General features: G+C 42.9%; 1 protein-coding gene across 3 annotated transcripts in view; it reads left to right on the forward strand.

Annotated features, from left to right (window-relative positions):
* The window catches only part of rnf220a (ring finger protein 220a), a 164601-nt gene that overhangs the window by 136431 nt on the left and 8198 nt on the right, over positions 1–19972 (forward strand). For all 3 annotated transcript variants that reach the window (XM_062428403.1, XM_062428404.1, XM_062428402.1), the window contains 5 exons: positions 356–482; positions 7958–8147; positions 8238–8293; positions 8963–9083; positions 18268–18379. In XM_062428403.1, coding sequence (XP_062284387.1) covers positions 356–482; positions 7958–8147; positions 8238–8293; positions 8963–9083; positions 18268–18379 — 606 coding nt within the window. The remainder of the gene's footprint in view (positions 1–355; positions 483–7957; positions 8148–8237; positions 8294–8962; positions 9084–18267; positions 18380–19972) is intronic.

Here is a 19972-nt window from a genome sequence, read left to right on the forward strand (position 1 = left end):
ACTCAGTGGATTTGATGTTCCAGCTTCGATTTCAAGTAAAAGAGACTAAAGAAGAAGAGACAGAAGCAGTTTGATATGTTCAGCTCTTGCATGCAGTTTGTTGCAGCATTTTTCTCTTCCTGTTGGCTCACTCTATATATTAGAAATGTTCCAGCAGTGCGAGTCCAGATCACAGCTGCACATAGTGTGGTACAGCACAGGTGAGATCTGGTCTGTCTTCAGTCACACCGCTGCCTAAAGCAGTAAAGTCCTCGAGTTCTGTTAGACTTAAAAGCGCCTGTGTTTCCACAGTGTAGTAAAGCTACACCTGTGTGTGTGTGTGTGTTTAACACGTGTCCTTATTTGTGTGTATCAGCGTGAGGGAGCGTTAGACGACGACTCCGCAGACATGGACGGCGAGAACGGGCGGGGCTTTGAGGAGTACGAGTGGGCGGGGCAGAAGAGGATCAGAGCCACGGCTTTGCTGGAGGGAGGATTCAGAGGTAGGAACACACACACACACACACTACACACACACAATACAAAATACGCAATACAATGCAGATTTTGGCAGAACTAGTGGTTCCTACTATCTTTCCTGTAGTTTTGCTGAAGCAGTGAAGGTTTCAGTGCTGGTGTGTGTGTTTATGCTTTGTGATGATGTGAGTGTGCAGCTGTGTGGTAGTCATGTGACTTCTTATCACTGCTCTGTGGTCATGTCCAGTCAGAGCAGAGTTTGCTGTATGTAAACAGGGGTCAGCTCAGCTCCCTGTCTGCTCCCTCTTTGTCTCTCCACTCGTTCATCACTGCCTCCGTTTCCGTCCAGAGCGAGCAGCGTCACCCCTCTGAGTGCGACCAGGGAGCCATAATGGTGCCGGCGGTCCGGTGGCAGCGTGGCTCGGCCGGGGGTCAGCCCAGCTCAGCTCGGCTCAGCTTGGCTCGGCCCCACACAACCCTCTTAGCAAGGAGAAGGAAAACACATTTAGCCGGGCAATTGACCCACCGGTCACTACTCGGTTTGTCTTTGTGTGCACGTGTGTGTGTGTGTGCACGCCTACAAATGCAATTATAGAAGTGGAAGGGAGAGCTGGTCACTGGGGAGCGCAGCAGCTGCTCTGTGACACAACACACATATAGCACTCTCACTTAACTCCACGTCACGTCTATTTTTGGTCGCTCTCCTCGACTCTTTCAAACTTTTGTTTTCATCATGTTGAACTTATTTCACTCTTCATTTCACTTGTGGCTAGATCTTATTATACAGGGTTTTTTTCCAGGAACTGATTGTATAAATATCACAGCAATCATTTTATGACATCATACAGTTTTTTTTACCACTACAAATATAAAACAGAAGTGAAAATACCTGCTAGTTGATTACTATCTACAACTTTTCTGCTAATTTATAGATTTTAGTGAGATTTCTCGTTCATTTTTTATAGGAGAGGTCTGAGCTTACTCAATAGAATTAATACTTGACATATGGAAGGTTAATAAAAGGCTCTACTTTGATATTATGAAGCAAAATGTTGACAAGACAAAGAAGTTATCAGCTGTTTTGTAAAACTTACATAAGTGAAGCTACAAACTATGACTGTTTACACTATTGATTCATCTTTTTTATTTTATTTATCTATTTTGATCAATTGTTGAGCCTATAAAAGTCAGAAAATAGGAAAAAATGAACCTTGCAAGCCTCTGGAGCCCAGAGTGTTTTTGTGTGGCCAACAGTCGAATAGATTTCCAATTAACAGTCACACTTTATGACTGAAAGTATGCAGACACCTCTGTCGTATAGTGTCGGGCAGCCGTTAGGGGAAATCATATGGAAAAATCATTTTCTGACTTGAGTGTGGAAGAAGAGCTCTGAACTTAACCCCCGTCCAGCAGCTTTTGGGTTGAGTTGGAACACTGACTCTGAGCTGGGTCAGTGTTGGACCTCATTAATGTTTTTGTGGCTGAACGGGAACAAATCCCTGCGACCGCGTTCCAAAACTCTGCGGAAAGCCTGAAAGCAGAAAGAGCCGAAGTCGTTAATGATCACGTTTTTTGGGATGAGATGTGCAGCCATCACACGTAGCTGCCATCATCTCGTGGTCACCGAATTAATGTGGAACAGGAGCAAATATTTGAAATTATTGTGATGAATTAGTTCTCAGAATGATGGAGTAATTGTCTCAGCTCTACAGGCAGCGACACATTTATGAGTTCCAGAGTGCAAAACTTAATTTACAGCTGCTTCAGTGCAGCACTTGAAGATAGTCATTAAACTCTTTTATACAAAAATCCCTGTCAAAGATCTGTCATCAAGCCGCCTTTGCTTTTTTTTTTTTTTTTTTTTACATCAAACCAAACTAAGCCGCACTATATTTGCTTTTACATCACATGCCGCCCTTCCAGATTCAGAGATGTGATGTAAAACACAACAGCCGCCATGCCAGCTGTTCCTTTTACACAGATGTTGATCCAGCTCTATGCCCACCTTAGTAGCTGGCTTATTGGTGGAGTCTGTACCTTTTTTAATATAGAACAGCAGGGCGGTATAAAGGTGCTTTGAATAGGCTGCGTAAACATGGGAACTAACACTGCTTTTAAAATCATGAATCAGTAAAGGGAACTTCAAAGAACAAGCGAATCCCCAAAAGACAACATTTTATTTCTCCATCTCTTATTGTTTGAAATAATGCAGTGTGGTCATTTACACTCCACAACGGCATCCCACAGTGGCCCCCACTTGTGTTTGTGTGCTCAGATGGAGGTGAAGAGTTGTCGTGTCTTTAGAGGCTCTTTCAAACTGCTCTGCCTCCACTCTTTCATCTGTCCCTCTTCCTGCTCGCCTCCCTCTCTCCACGCTCGTGCCGTTGTTAAACACACATGCTGAGAGCCTCACCTGCCTCCCTCCTTCTCTCTCCGTGAGCCAGAGTGAGAGGAGACAAGACAGATCAATGTAGAAATTTCAACTAAACCACTCGGGGTAGGAGGCAACCCCCCCCCCACACACACCTGTCCATCCACCTCCCCGACGCTCCTTCCATCTGTCCGTCTCTCTCTCTCTCACGTCATTAAATGAGCAGACTCAGGACCCTTCTGCTGCGCTCTAATAGGGCACCTTGTGATGTGACACAGATAACCGAGGCGGCCTGGGTAGAGCGACTTGAAATGCACAGACTCACACCAGGCAGGAGGCTCAGAAGGTGGATTTCTTTTTTTTCTTTCTTTTTCGTCTTGAAAGCTCCTTGGTGGTTTGAACGCACATTCACGTCTGAATCCTGCAGGCTCTGGAGAGCTATCAGCCGGGCCGGACGGATAGAGATGTTGCAGGGGGGGTCTCCTCAGCTGGCAGGGATGAAGAGAGGGTCTATCCCTCTGTGAAGTGCCACCATCCCACCCCCTCCTTCTCCCCCTCCTTTGGGAACGCAGGGAAGAAAGGCAGAGGGAACGGGGTCCTTTCAAGAGAGAGGAGAGGAGAGGGTGGGAGGGAGGGAGGAAAAAAAATCGAACAAGATCAGTTTATGATTCAACTCTGTGTGAGGGAAGACTTCCCTCTGTCTCGCAGCGGCTTAGCCAGGTTGAAAGGACTCAAGCAGACAGAGAGCTTCTTTTTTTATCCGTCTACTGGACTGTCTGTCTGTCAGTCTGCCTCTCTGCTTTCTGAGGTAGAAAGTAACTCAATTTTAGCTCATAACTTTGTAGGATTCAGTCAAAAGTCCAGATTTATATCATAAGGTTCCTGGTTTAAACTTTGATTTGATATTTGATTTTGACAAGATAATTCATGTGATTTAGTGCAAGATATGTGATACCAAAATAAAGTGTAGTATAAGTGATTGACTTGAAGACACATACGACACAGGACAGTATACTCCATGTTTAACCTTTTCAGTTTATTATATATTATGGAGAGAACCAGAAAGTATTGAGGTTTAATACATTTTGACATTACTACAACAAAGGCACAGCTACAATCTAATAGGACAAACACAGTCAGATATGTAAATAAGCCAAAACAGGTTTTTTCAGATGAGCTAAACCAATTTATTTGAAAATAAAGCCAATATGTTGATGGTAATGCTTCAATTCGCAGGAAATAGTAGACCATGTCAATGTTAAACCAGGAAGTCAATGTGTAAATTGTTATAGATGTTAAGGACTAGCAGTTACACATACAGTGGGTCCACAGAAACACAGTCATTGATTTCAGAGAGCTTTCTTTAGATTCAATATTTAATGGAACCAACAGTCTAAATTGAAGTGAATAATTGGATCATAAAGATCATCCTATTGGATAACTGGAAAAAGCAAATATTTGGCATTTTACCTTGTATAATTCCAAATTGTTGCTGGTTAATTTTCTATTGTCTATCTAATGGTCTAAACCATTAATTGACAAATCCTTTCACCACTAGATCTCGGTGGGTACAATGCTATTGTTATAGATAGGAGGCCAAGCCTAAACTTAAGAAATGTCTATGTATCTCTGGATTTTCCGATGGATATATGGGATGTTTCACAGCTTCTGATGGATCTCTATAGAAATCAACAAAAAATATTAAACATATCTTCATCCAAGTGAATTGTTTTGGTAACATGTTACCTAACATGTGGAAAAGACAAAATGTCACTGAAGTATTTGACTTGTCAGTAAAGCCGAAGACAGACGGACAGACAGATCCTGAAGTTTGATATCAGGGTGTCCTGAGAGACAGAGGAGGAGAAGAGAGGGGGATTATTGCAGGTTGAAATGGCCCAGAGGGATTGAGAAGAGGCGAAAGAGGAGAAATCTTTGCTTTGTAAAGGGACTTCAAAGATGGCCGTCTCATGTCTTTGTGCCCGCGTCTCTTTCCCCCCATCTCTTCCTCCCTCGATCTTCTCTCTGACCTGTAAATGGCAGAAAGATAGCGAAGCGACCTTTGACACCCCTCCTCTTCGCTTCTCGGGGGGTCCCGATAATTGCCATGGTAACAGAATGTCGCCGAGGTCGGTCGATGGGTTGATCCGGGCTGCCAGTTCTCCTGATGAGTCCTTTGATCCTCCTTCGCCTCTTCAGATCTGTACTTGTAGTGTTGCTGGGGGGACACATATGTAGATTGAGTGTCTCCTGAATAATGTAACTCTGGAGGAGGAGAAGAAGAAGAAGAAGAAAGTGCTGTTACGATGTTAAGAGTCAACAGTATTCAGGAGATGGTTATGATAATGAGACAGACCTGGAACGCAGTGTCGGGAGTTCTTGTGCGTGTATTGATCCAGAAAAGAGGTGAAACAGTTTATCGAGCAGGACTGTACAAGAAGAGAGGAAGAAATAAGAGGGAGAATATGGGAAACATGAATGGAGAGAAATATAGAGCCCTTAAGGGTCAGGGGAGAGGAAGAAGAAAAGGAACTGAGAGAGAATAAAGTTAAAGAAGTAGCGATTATGCTAAAAAAAAAAAAATGGAACGAGACGAATGGAAAGGATGAGAGGTGAAGAAGAAAAAAAAAAGGAGGAGGGGTGCGTCGGTGTATAATGTGAGTGAAAGGCAGTTAGAGTGGGGCTGACCTTTCCTTGGCCAGATTAGATTGGCCTGCCAAGACTGCTTAGAGGGACAGATAGAAGCACTGGAAACACACACACACACACACACACACACACACACACACACACACACACACACACACACACACACACACACACAGAGCAAACAGGACACACATCTTCACAGTGAACACATCAGACATGTACAGTGTGAAATCGGGCCACATGAAAATTGTCTGTGAACTAGAGAAATTTGTGTATCAATAAAAGGACACAGCATATCCATTATCCATCTTTAAGGATATAATAAACTGTCATACTTCATTTTATTATATATTTATAGTCCTTGTGTCTGCTTGGATTGGGACTGACTGTCTTTGTCACTGTTTCTTGTTGTTTATTTTTATGTTGATAATGAATTGATGGACAACAGGAGGATATGGATGTCTTATGCAAAAAAATGTATTGACAAACACAAACTTGATTAACTAAGGAGATAGTAGTTACATTTCAAAGTGCTGGTGGCTGAAGGAAATATGAAGGGGAAAAGTTGCCCCCCCCCAAACATCACTCCCTCAGTTCTACTGTTTATTGCCAGCCATTGTGGTCAAGTAGCCACAGGATCTATAGTTTGATCAATTGATTAGATTACACCCCCACTGCTGCCTATACCACCGCAATACACACAGAAAAACATGTTCACATTAGTACATTGGTGGTTCGGAGGCAAAGCTATCAGTTTTCCTCTCATCTTTTGTCAATCAGTCACAGCTGACAGATGAGAAGCTCAGCGGCATTCACAGCTTATTACATACCCTAACTGGCTCGGGTGACCCCGGGGCATTGTGGGTAAGGTAGCTCAAGCCCGTCTTGTAGTGTCAGAGGGGTGCAGAAGGCAAAAAAAGGTCTTACCTTACCTGCTGTTCTGCAGCCTCAGTAGCAGAACAGAGCAGACCCGGCAGGCTGCTAGATTTACACCCGCATGGCCATTGTTCCCATATGTTCCCCTCCGCCGCCGAGACCAAATAAAAGTTAAAAGGTCTTTTTTATTTGATCACTAAAAACCATGGGCTTGTTATAAAACGGCTTAGCATCGGTGTCGTGTTTTATCGCAGCGGCTTTCAGTCGCGCTCACGTTCTCTCTCACCTTCCCCCCTTTCGTTTTTGTAACTTTATTTTTTCCCCCTAGAATAAGTGAAATGAATTAGTGACTGTAGGTCGGACAAGAAGCAGCGGCAGATGTTTAAATCCCTGAAGACGGTGGGAGACGAGCCCCAGCGGCTGGTTCACAATTTGACAAAGACGCTATAGTGCAGTGCTGAGACCAACTGTTAGAGGGAGTCTAGTTTGCAGACACTCGCACACACACACTGGGACAGGGGGTTAAATAAGATGGCTGTCAGCTCTGTCTAGCTTGTATCTGGTCACACTCGTCACACACACACACACAGAGCACACTAGTCCAGCTGAGAGCTTGTAGAAATTGGGATAGGTGTAAATAAGATGGCTGTCAGGCCTGTCACTGCTAGACACACCGACAGCTTCAAAGACACACACACACACACACACACACACACACACACACACACACACACACACACACACACACACACCCCCTTACCCACCTTCAAGTACTCCGATAGGCAAGGTGTAAGTGACATACACACTCAAACACACACACACACACACCAGCTACCTACCTCTGCGTGGTAGACAGACACGGTATAAGTGACAGGTAGACAGACTCACACACTCTCACTCGGCACGCACACACACACACATACACACACACGCAGACACACACACACACACTTTCCAAGGGGTTGGAGAGACAGGTCCTAAGTGACAGAGGGACAGACAGTCTCAAACAAACACTGAAGAGACGCCTCTAAGTGACGGACACACACACACACACAGGCAGCCGGCTCTGTGGCTAAGTGGAGCTGAAGGGAGCAGTCAGGCAGCGGTAAGGGTTTGTCTGAGCGTTCATCACAGGGTTTATAGAAGTGCCACTCACACACACACACACACACACACACACACACACACACTCTTCCCTCTCTCTCTCTCTCTCTCTCTCTCTCTCTCTCTCTCTCTCTCTCTCTCTCTCTCTCTCTCTCTCTCTCTCTCTCTCTCTCTCTCTCTCTCACACTCAAAGATTGATGGGTAAGATGTCAGTCATCAGTCTAACGCCGTCTCTTTTCACTTTCCTTCTCTGAGCAAATCTTCCTGTTTTCTCTGCAAAATCTTAATTGAAGTTTTAAACGAGCTGAAGTTTTGAGCGTCATTAAACGGTCAATAGAAGTCCCTTGCTGCAACTTTGTGTTTTATCGAGGCAGAACACAAATGAAAGTGTTGATTTTTGCACCTGTAGAACAAAACCACAGGTTCTCCTTTTCCTTCTATCTTGTGTTTATTCAATAAAATAAAAGGCTGAAAATTATCTATCATTTTGCGATTTCTCAGGAACCGGTTTCGCCACGTGTAGCATTAAGGAAAGCGCCGACAGCGACGCCGACCTGGACGTGGACGGAGACGACACCCTGGAGTACGGCAAGGCCCAGTACACCGAGGCAGACATCATCCCCTGCTCGGGAGCCGGAGAGGACCAAGGAGAGGCCAGAGAGAGGGAGGCGCTACGGGGAGCCGTGCTCAAGTATGAAGTCATGCTGCTAGACATACTACTGTAATGTAAACGGATGAGAGTTCCCTTTTTGATGTGTATGTGTGTGTGTTTGTGTTACAGTGGCGGGATGCCTTCTAACAGAATAACGCCCGAGTTCTCCAAGTGGGCCAGTGACGGTCAGTATGTCTACTGTATAGACATTTAGAAACAACAGATTTTTTTTTTTTTTTTTTTTTTTTGATGCAAGAATAATTTGGAAGTATTTTTCCCTCCATGTTTTCAGTCATTTTTTCAGGCCTTTGACATCATTTTTTGACATTCTGCCAATTAGTTGAATAATGAGCAGGGGCGACAGTTGCCATCATCATTTTGAGAGATTCCATTATTTCATTATACTCACAGTATTAATTAAGTACTCAAATACCTAGTTGAAGTGAGCTATGCAAGATCTGTACTTGTAGTGTTGATAGAAGCTGTTTAAATGAAGCCTTTTTTAAAGCATTCTTATGAAGTTAAATCTATGACTGATTGATTATTGATCATGAACCTGGTTGAGGAAATTGTCTGGCTGGAACAGTTAGTGAAATAATGAGGCTTTATTAGCCTGGTAATTATTATTTATCACATTTTTACTATTATTACCATTATAGGTCTTCATATGTAGTGTCAAGAGTGCAAAACACTCATACCAATGTATTCCTTTAGTCAGTGTGTGACACCCACGCAACAAGTTAATTTGCTAGATGTTTCATTTGTGTATTTAGCTGTAATGTGTGGAAGTATTCATTAGTTATAAAAGTCATCTACCAGCATTACCAATGTTTTCTTTGTCTTTGTGTCCACAGAGATGCCTTCAACGAGCAACGGGGAGAGCAGCAAGACGGACCCCAGCACCCTTTTATCCTCCTCCTCCTCCTCCTCTTCCTCCTGCGCCCCGCGCACCTGTAAAAACAGCGAGATCGAAAAGTAGGTTACAAAGAAATATGTACACACACACACACACACATCATGATCTAGTTCTAGAAAATGAGACAGAAAACAACTCTGTCACGTTTCCCCATCGCAGTATCGGAGAGATCACTCCCTCCCCGTTGATCCCATGACTTTCTGATGAGTTTTACTACTTGCGGGAGAGTCAACTTGTAGAGGGTCATAAATGATGCATTTTGTGTGTGTGTGTGTGTGTGTGTGTGTGTGTGTGTGTGTGTGTGTGTGTGTGTGTGTGTGTGTGTGACAAAGGGGTCTCCTCAGGTATTGATTTTTCTCTGCAGTTCTTTCAGAGCACAGAGCTGCCTTAGAGTCATTAATAGGGACACAAGCAGACACTGGGGGGAAACATTGGTGTGAAGGCAGCAGGGTGAAAACATGTAAATCTTTGTTCACACTTAACAGAGTTTAAACAATGAAACATGCAATAATCTGCAGGTTTATCATAGTTGTCTATTAAATGTCTTTGAGATTTGAAAGACTGAAGATCACACATGTGGCATTCATACAGGCAGCACTCTGAATTTTAAAGTTTATGATGGTGTTTTATGTTCTTCTTTGATAATGACCCTTATTTGACAAACAAACAAATTTACACCAAGATGGTGATACACATACACATATTTTCTTTTCTGGTGGTCCGGTCCATTCACACTGAATATTAGAGATCAGTTTGGTGGTACTAACTCACCCAAGACTCTTAAAGTTGACCGAATCAAATGTTTGAATCCATGCATTAAAAAAAGGTAATACCAATAAATTGACTATTACCAATTAGAAAATGACATTAAATGATTAGAAAATAAAAGTCTCAGTTAACTTGGACAAATAACAGTAAAATGTACATTAGTAAACACTAAAAAATGAATAAGACATTGTATGTATACAAGTAAAGCAGAAATACTCCCAGTCCCTGCACCTTGCTGTGTTACAGACACACACACAAGCAGACACACACTGCCCTATCCATTAGAGCACCCTGCGTGTGAAAGGCCAGCGCTCTGTAATTCCCTCATTTCCATCCCCTCATCCATATTCTCCCACAAGTAAACAATCTCACACGCACCCACCCACACACACACACACACACACACACACACACACACACACCCACCCCTACCTCGTCCCCTGCATGGGTAATAGAGGTCAGCTCATTGCGAGAGCGCGAGAGAAAAGTCAGCGGGCGAGCGAGCAAAGAGAAGAGAGGGATTTGGTTGATTGGTTGCTTCTGCATGTGTGGCATATTCTGCTGTCCTTTAGCCCCTGTCGCGATTACACACACACATACTCACACACACACAGAGCCGGGGTCAATGTTCTACTCCCAACCCCTATTTCTTAAAGTGATTTCTTTTGTCCACCTAAAGTGCCTTTTTTCTTATTTTAGAAATGCCTCCTAAAAAAATTACCACTTTGATTTTGTTTTTTTGACCCTTCATCTTCAGTCTGCTCCTTCTGGCAAACTGTTTGCATAAACATGATTGGTGAGTTCATAGATGCATTCTGTCCTGTCATTGGACACCTGAGACTGAGGCCATATTCCCGCCTAGCGGAGCAGTAAACAAATAACAGAATTTGCAGACATTAAAATATTACACTTAACATAATTGTGTGTTTTTGACTGCATGTTTGTAGCCCCCCCACACACACACCTCCCCCCTTCCACTTCACCTCTGAGAAGTGCTGCAAGCAATAAATGCTTCATTTAAATGAATCAATCAGCACTTAGCGTGTGTGTTCCCCATATTAAATATCAGCAGAGGGGATAACTGGTGAATAAACAGAGCAGCTTGAGGCATATTGATCAGAAACAGCAGTCGCATGGCTGTGTGTGTGTGTGTGTGTGTGTGTGTGTGTGTGTGTGTGTATGTGTGTTGCTGAGTGAGAGGATGCATTCGATAAGTTGTTGGTAGTGTGACCAGCCCTGTTTTACTTTGTGTGTGTGTGTGTGAGTGTGTGTGTCAAAAAGGAGAACAGAACAGAAAGCTAAACTATAAAAAGGCTCTGTAAGGTTGGACCTCTAATATAAAGATGGTGTCTGTTCTTGATCCCCCCTGCGTGTCAGCCTAGACTGCAGAACATACGGCAGCTTTAGGCCAGAACACTTAAAGCTAGACTATTGCAGAAACTGTCTTCAGTAGTACAGTACAACCAATATAACTGACATTAAAGCCTAAAACTAAACCCAAAGCCTCAGACGTCGCTTACCAAATAACAGCAAGAGTTGATGATATGAAGGTTAACGACTTTTTTTCTCTCTCGACACCTGTCCAGATATCTCAACTCACAATATCTGCTGGTACTAAGTACCAATCCAATACCAGCGCTCTCTTTCTCTCAGATATAAATTCTGTATACCACACTGTGTGAAACGCAATGGGACGTTTTTAATGGAAGGTCATAGATTGCTGCGGTAGGGCTGGGCAATAAATCAATATTATAGCGGTATCGTGATATTTTAGATAGATCGTTTTAGATTTTGAATATGGTGATATGGAATAAGTGTTGTCTTTTCCTGCTTTTAAAGGCTGAATTACAGTAAATATGTAATTTTCTGAGCAGCGACATCCCGTTTTTAGACATTCTTATGCTACATCGCTGATATCATGACTTACGGGTCAAAAATGCAGGTGTGTGTGTTGCAACGTGATGCTCTAGCTCAGGTCTTAGTGGGCACCCGGAGCAGAACATGCCTTAATCTAAGTATCCATTTAAAGGGAGCCAACTAGATGCTGAATGATTGCATTGGAACAAGCAGTCAGCTGGCCGGCTGGAACAATTCCCATGCCTCACTCCTCCTCCTCCGCTCGCTATAAATGCACGTATTTGTGGAGCTTCTGTGGCCCTCCGTCCCCAAATGAAAATGAGATTTGTCTCCTTTCGTTACATTGATACATTGTAAGCGTGCGTGTGTGTGGCTTTACACAGGGCAGCAATAGTGAAATCTGTTCCCTCTCTCCCTCTCTCTCTGATCCCAGATGGGTAATGATCTGGTCGCCTCCCGGGGCGTCCTCGTTCCCCTGCTCATTCCCCTGCAAGATAAATGAGCACACACACACATACACGCACACACTCATACAAGACGCTCTTTCCCCTCCAAGACAAATGGCCTCTCCAATGCCGCCAATGCGATTGCTGCCAAATTTGGTGCTCCAGCTGGAACAATGCGGGGAGATTTCCATGTGGTTTCTGCAAATGATTGAATCTGTCCTCAATTTGGAAGTGATGAAGCTGGATTCCTACCCCAACCCACCCCACCCACACACACACACACACACTTTCCAGCCTCTGTCTTTGCCTTTTTCTCTGTCGCCAAGCCGCATTTCTCTCTTTCTCCACTCCTTTCTTTTTCCCATTTCTCTTGTTCTGGTTCTTCTGGTCCTCTGTCTCAATTTTTCACAGGCACTTACAAGATACCCCCCCCCCCTTTTTTTCCCCCTGCCATCTGAGACCTACACACAAACAGTGAGACACACACACGAATCGGGCAGAGGCAGGGGAAATCAATAGTGACTTAAATGTTTTATCATGGTGTGTCAGTGTAGTTAAGGCCTCGGTTAACAGGGTGTAGCAGAGAACGTTGCTCTGAAGGGATTTACCGCCGCTATTTTCACAGCACATACATATGAGAGATTTATTTCCCTACCTGCTAGATAAAATGTTTGGTAAAAATGTCGTTTAAAAAAAAAAAAGAACAACATAATGTTGTCATGTGTGTGTGCGCCTGTGTTGAGAGAGCAGCTGAGTGAGGCTGAAATGTAGGTAGACAGTAGATTAAGACACAGGGCTGATTGAGATGGATGGTAGAGGTCTTCAGCTACACACAGACACACACACACTAATGAAATGAGAAATAGCCCCACACTCGTTGGGGACAGAGCACTAAATAGAGGGGAGGCAGAGCCATCTATCTGTCTCTGTCTGGCTCCCTCGCCCGCTTTTTTTTTTTTTTTTTGGCCATTGGGATGACTTGAGATGGAAATGCACTGCAATTCCACTTTCTTTCACTCTCTCTCTCACACACACACACACACACACACACACACAAACACTCCCACCAAAAAAGCCCTGAGGGGTAGTAACTGTGTTGGAGTAGTAGCATGTTGTGTGAATGGAAGTTGTATTTCAGTAATGGTTCCTTAAGTTTTATGATGCCAGGCCTGAAAGTCATGACCACGAGTTCAGTTAAAACCTACCAAGCCACAGCGTCGTCCCACTGTGCTCACAAACACTCAACCATGTACAAACACAGAGCTAACAGATGTACATACTGATCTATATATATACATAATTCAATGGAGATATATACTGTACATATAACACAGTGCAGTTGAACACTCACTGCATTGCACTGTATTGGATATATACCAAACCGTTAAGAATCTTCACATCACATTTTTTAATTGTTCTTATTCTTTCTGGCTTTCTTATTAGCAAGGATCCAGTTAAATTTACAATCAAAATGCAGTATGGCTGGGAGATATGGCCGAAATCTCAGATCCCGATATAGGTAATTTCATATCCCGATAACGATACCTATTCCGATATAGCACATTTTAATTAATTGAATAAATAGTTAGCTTGCCCCCTATTGAACTCGTTACGTTACTGTAAGTGCATAAAAGCTTTGCGAGTAAAAAGCCAATTAAAGTAATTTAACAATGTAATCCACACAAAAGATGGACAGTACAGCCGTAAAGAGTGCGTGTTGTTCAGCTCAACAAGACCAACCAAGCCTTGACTCATCTGTCGGGATCAAGCGTCAGAAAGTTCCTCGAATGGCCATTTAAAAATGAGTCAATCCCCTTTTAAAATGCCCAACTTTACAGCAGAAATAAACATGTTTACAGCCTTGTACAAAAAAAAGGTTTTGGTTTCAGTAGCTAATTTACCCTCTCATCCAAATATAATAATTTCTGGCTCCAAAAATTGGAAAAAAATCCAGGGAATCTACCAACCAATCGATGAAGGCACAGTGGCTACGTCCATTATTTTTTACAGTCTCTGGTCAGGATATGCTTAGTTGTTAATTCAGCTTTTAGAAAGTTGCTGTTTTAGCCAACAAAAAATGATTCGTTACCAATGGAATGTTTGACATTTAGTTATCCATAACTTAACATGTTTGTTTTTTATATGTTGAAAGCTAAACCTGTAGATCTGATTGGGCATCCAAAGCGTCTCAGGTTTGCTAAAATACAATCAGACTCTGCCATAGCATACCTATGGCAAACCTATAGTTATTTGGTCTGGTTCGATGAAGTTAGTAAATTGGGTATGTTTTCTCCTTGGTTTGGTTTCTTTTCAAACAGGAAATTTCAAGCCACAAGGGGTGGGAGCAAGAATGTAAACACAGGAAGGTCTTCTTGCCAAATGCAACACACTTCGTTGTGCTAGTCCATGTTGGATCTCGATTCATTGCCTGACTAGGTGTTAACAACTGTTGGGCAACATCTAGGACCCTTTTTCATTGAAACTTACCACTATGCTGAGTAGGATCTCACTCAGAAACTATTATTGTGAACTTTTTGACCCAGGAATACCTTACATTTCTATTTATAATCCAACTTGAATTTTTTGTTTCTGCAAGTCCACATGACATGTTTGCTAAGCCTTGGTCCCAGAATGAGATACATTTTCAGATTTTGGCTCTGGGACTGAAAAGGTTGAAATCCCTTGAGCCAGCTTAAATCACTGACACGCACAAATAGCACAGAGGCCTTAAACTCAAGGATATTACTTGTGGCTCTTGCTGGTTGTTGATCTCTCTGCATGCCACATTTAGCCCTAGAGAGTTGTCTTTCCTTTGCTTGGCCCTGTGATATCATCCTGTTCTCCTTTTTTACCTCCATTAAATCTCTGCACCTCCACCATCCCCTCTTTCTTCCCTCCCCGTTTAGATTGCCACAGCCGCATAAAGATAGATTAACATGTCTTTTTATATAGCAGTGAGGAATTAAACAACTTTTTGAGCGTGTTTTTCTATGAATCAGCTATGCTTAATGAATATTCATCAGATAGAGATTGAAAGAATAATAGAGGGGATATGGGGGTGGTGTTGAGAGAAAAGGGGAGTTATACTAATCTTTTTAAAGAGTAGAAAATTTTTTTTACCTAACCCTTTCTTTCACTCACTTTGGACAAGGCAAGGAGAACCCCTTGGCAGAGTTTCGTGGTCAACTGAGCGTCAGAGGGATTTATTGCAGCTGTTAAAAGAAAGAGACAGCCTTGTTTGAGGGACAACCACATCCAGTCCCGTCCAGCGCCAGAGTCCACTGCTGCTTTATAAGCTAGCAGGCTAATCAAGGCTAAATGGCTTTTTACAAGCTCAGGACTAATAAGAGGAGAGGGTAAAGCAGTTTATAGGGCATGGAGTGGCGAGTCAGGCCAGGAGTCCAAACGAGGTCTTTATAGACACAGGATGGTGATGGGGTTACAGGGAGGAGCTACAGAGGGTCAACTTTTCCCAGAGACCTGATGGAGGATGCCGGACCCCCTGCTTACATTCATGGTGGCAGGTGGATCAGTGTTAAAAGAGGCTGTCCTTCAGAGGACTTGAAGTCTTTGTGAGGACAATCAAACATCAGACTGAAGCATTCCTCAGTTAGATAAGACGTCACCACCGCCTAAATGATAGAGCCCAACAAGTACTGGATTTTTTTCCAGTGAATGTTTGTTGGTTGGTTCGTCCACCACTTTCATCAAGACTGAAATATGTCAACATTTACTAAATGGATATCCAAGAATTTTTTTACGGACATTCAAAAGATGATATCTACTGATGTTGCCGATCCCGTGACTTTGTCTATACCAACAAATACGGAATGGATTGCAGTTAAATTTGCAATCATGTAAACATTCATGTCCCTGTCCCTCCCACCAGGATGAATTGTAATAACTTTGGCGGTTTTCAACTTTACTTAGCACCATCATCAGGAACCGTTCAATGTTTTAATGTGGTCTTCTTAGAAATGGAAGACAAAAAACAGAATGTTTTGATACATTAGCATCTCCTTTTAGAAGTTGTCAACCCTGTAAATGTGTCGCATACCAGAGTTGTCAGTTTTCGAGGCGTTTTTTAATGCAGATAGAAATAATTTTAACCAAGATAATAATAAATTTGTCTCTGGCACCAAACAGTAGGTATTTGAAGAATTGTGGTGATGACCACTCAACCCCGAAATGTTTAATTTTAATTTAATCTTCAATTTAGTTTAAATATTCAATTTATTTTAATGAGCTCGTTTAAAGATTGGAACCAAGGAAGTCAGATGTGAAACTACTCCAATTGCACACACCAAAAAAATGGATTTACCGAACAACGGCTCTTAGAAAATTAAGAAAGTCCATCCTTGTTTACATTCCCCCTGCAGCCTCTGCTGTTTGAGGATGCAGCAAATGAAGCCATATCCTCGGCCACACACACACACACACACACACACACACACACACACACACACACACACATTGCCACGTATCGTTATCTTTTGCACTCACCCTCCTTTCCCTCTCTCTCCGCTTGCCCATCTCCATCCAGATCAATACCATAGATCAGCAAGCTATCAGGCTGCAAAATGACCACATCACCATAAACACACTCTCCCTTTTTAGCACACACACATACACACAAACACACCACTATTGCATCTCACCAGAAAATGAGCGGATGGCTGTAATAAACACAGGCCAGCTTGCCCTGGCCTCGTCTCTCTGCGCCAAATCATCATCATCATCTGTGTTGCGGTCTGTGCGTCGGCCGTATTGATTTAGTTATGGCTGCTTCATATGCTGCCGGACAGTGTTAAATGCACATTTTCTGTTATCATGCTACACATTAATCAGAGGCTGCTTAGGGGCAGGAATAAAAGGAAGGATTGTGAGCAGAATGAAGAGGTATGGGGGGGTTGCTCAGAGAAGAGAGGGACGGAGGGAAGGACGTGTGGAGAAGAGATGGCGAGGTACAGATGGAAAAACATAACCGAGGTAATGCAGAGGATGAAAGGTGAAAGGAGTGGTATAAAAAAAAAAAAAAAAAATAAAAGATGACAGGGTATTTAATTTAAAGTTAAGAAGAGGGGAAGAGGTGAGATCTGTGGGTGAAAAGGAGGGTGGAGTCCGAAGAACTGTTAAAAGATGGTGGGAATGAGAGGGAGGGGGCTTGAATTGTAAATCTGTTGCGAGATGGGGCCTCTGAGGATACAGCGGTGTTAAATAGAGGGATGTCATACTATCTATTGGACAGAGAGGGAGAGTAAGAAAGGGTGAGTGGGTGTGTGTGTGTGTGGGGAGGGGTGTCTTTAAAAATACCCGGCTGTGTATTGAGCTAGAGCGACAGAGGGTGATGATGAAGAGGTGTTCAATAAAAACATGTAATACTACATACTGAGTGACAGAGAGAGCAGGTTTGCGCGACAGAAAGGTCCATAATGGAATGGCAGGGAATGAAAATCTATGAAGAATCGACACACTTGAATAAGAATAAAACTCTCATTGGGGGATTGAACATATATTTAAATATAGCAGGATCACAGATGAGTCAAATTAAAGGTATTAAAGGTGCAATGTGTAGAATGTATTAGCATCTAGCAGAAAGGACTTGGCAGAAATGGAACATATTTTCATAAGTATGTTTTAATTAGTGTATAATCACCTGTAAATGAGAATTGGTGTATTTTTGTTACCTTATCTTTCGTTAGATCGACATATGAGACTGGTCCTTGTCCACCGAGGCTACCATGTTTCTACAGTAACCCAGAAAGGACAAAACAAACACTGGCTCTAGAGAAAGTGTTTTTTTTTTTCATTTGGTGTTTTTTGTGGATTCTCCTTCATGCTCGGAAGGGTAGTGGGAAGGGTTGCAATCTGCAACCTCACCACTAGATGTCACTAAATCTTACACGCCGCAACTTTAAGATCAACGACCAAAAAGTTAGACACTGTTGTTTCCTTGTGATACAAACAAGGGCAAACAAAGAACTTTTCCAAAAAATGACCTGGAATAACTTGTGTGGCGGCTCTTTAAACAACCTTGCCGGATTTATCACTTTCTCATTGGCGACTGATGAGGAATTTAACAGACTGCCTCATACCCATCTGTTCGTCTTGTAATGTGAGTAGTAAACATTTCTCCCTCTCTTTTTTTTTCTTTTTCTTCCCTCTCTCCCAGAGTAACGGAGGAGGAGTCCACGGCGACCACCATGGAGGCTCTGAAGGCCCGAATCAGAGAGCTGGAGAAGCAGATACTGAGAGGAGACCGATACAAGTGTCTCATCTGCATGGTGAGTATAGAACGTACAAGAACGTCACCCTGTCTTTTAGAAAGCGCTACGTGTATCACTTCTAAACTTTCATCAGGAGTGGTTGAAGGGACCGGCGGTTTGTGAACAGTTCAGGCATTTCTTGTCAGCTCATGGTCACATTCAGCAGGTATTTGCATTCAGGTGGTTACCAAGTACTAGTAAGTGCATAATTTGAAGGTAAACATCACAATTCGCAAGTCACAATGGGGTATTGTGAAACCTGACCCTGTTTCCTACTTAAAGTTGCATTTGGTTTGCAGTCCGGGGGCAGTTGTCTCGTGATAGACCCCAAATCTTTGACTGTACAACTCAAGCATCTCATTGGGTAGGAGATGCAGCTTCAATCTGGTCCTCTAATTCTTTTGGCCTCACACTCCCTCTGAGGATCTAGCTTCTGAAATAATCTAATCAAACTGATCCCTTCCCTTTTCTATAAATGGATACAATTCCCACTACACTTCCTATTACTGTGACCAGCCTGCAAATCTTGGTTTTCTAGTTTCCAGCGTTAGGCGACAGACATTGAAAAGTCTCATATTGAAAAGTGTATTAGGATGTGTGCATAGTAGGAACCAAATGCATCTTATTCCCTCAGTTTGTGGATATCAAAGCAGCTTTTTTCACTGTTTGAGTGCAGGTGTGGTTGTGTTACTGTGGTGTTGTGACGGTTGCAGCTCCTGCATGGCTCTGCAAGTCAACTGAATGTGTGCTGGTATAAGAGAATGTTGTGATAAAAGGTTGCCAACCGATTTGAAAGCAACAGCCTCAAAACAGACAGGACGTGGACATATATTTAAATTCAAATGTACGTTATTTATATCATCAAATAAGAAAATTTGCACAAAATCTGAGCTAGAATCATAAAACAGGGAAAGTAGAATCGTTCTTCCAAGTGAGAAGATGCTCCTGTGCCTGAGCTTATATTAATGATTGATTAGACCCCCAGATCAATAATATAGACCACATGTTCATCCTTGACAATATCATGCAAATATTGTCAATATTCATGTTCATCAGGCACTTCAGATACAATTATACCTGCAACAACCCCACTACCACCAATCACAGTTTGTGCAGGCCCACTTTGTGTCAAGTACCCATCCCGTCATCGTTCAAGCTTGCGGACAGTGCAGCGTCGGCATCATGTGCCCGTGTGTGTGTGTGTGTGAGGAGCGGGTAATTACCAACGCCTGCGCTTCCTAAAGGTCGCCGGGTGCCCGAGGTGACACGGAGGGCAAGGCACAGCGATCGATCACTCACCGCCCCACGGACACACGACTCCTCTCCGCTCATCTGTCACTGTCGCTCATCTCTCTGTCACACACACTCATACACAGGCATGCAGAGCAACACAAATGTGTGCACAGCATTTACAAACACACACACACAGACGTCTTACAACTAATCTGTCTCAGTGTGTCATTAACTTGTCACCGTGTGTGTGATCTTAAAGTCATCAGATTTTTTCTCACTAGTTTGCAAGTAGTAGAAGAAACATGTAGAAGCTTTCAGCTGTTATAAATCCGTAAGTGTGACAGACGTCATCGCTCTCGAGGTTTCTGAAGGTTTTTT

This window comes from Scomber scombrus, chromosome 11 (assembly GCF_963691925.1).
Source record: "Scomber scombrus chromosome 11, fScoSco1.1, whole genome shotgun sequence".
NCBI lineage: Eukaryota > Metazoa > Chordata > Actinopteri > Scombriformes > Scombridae > Scomber > Scomber scombrus.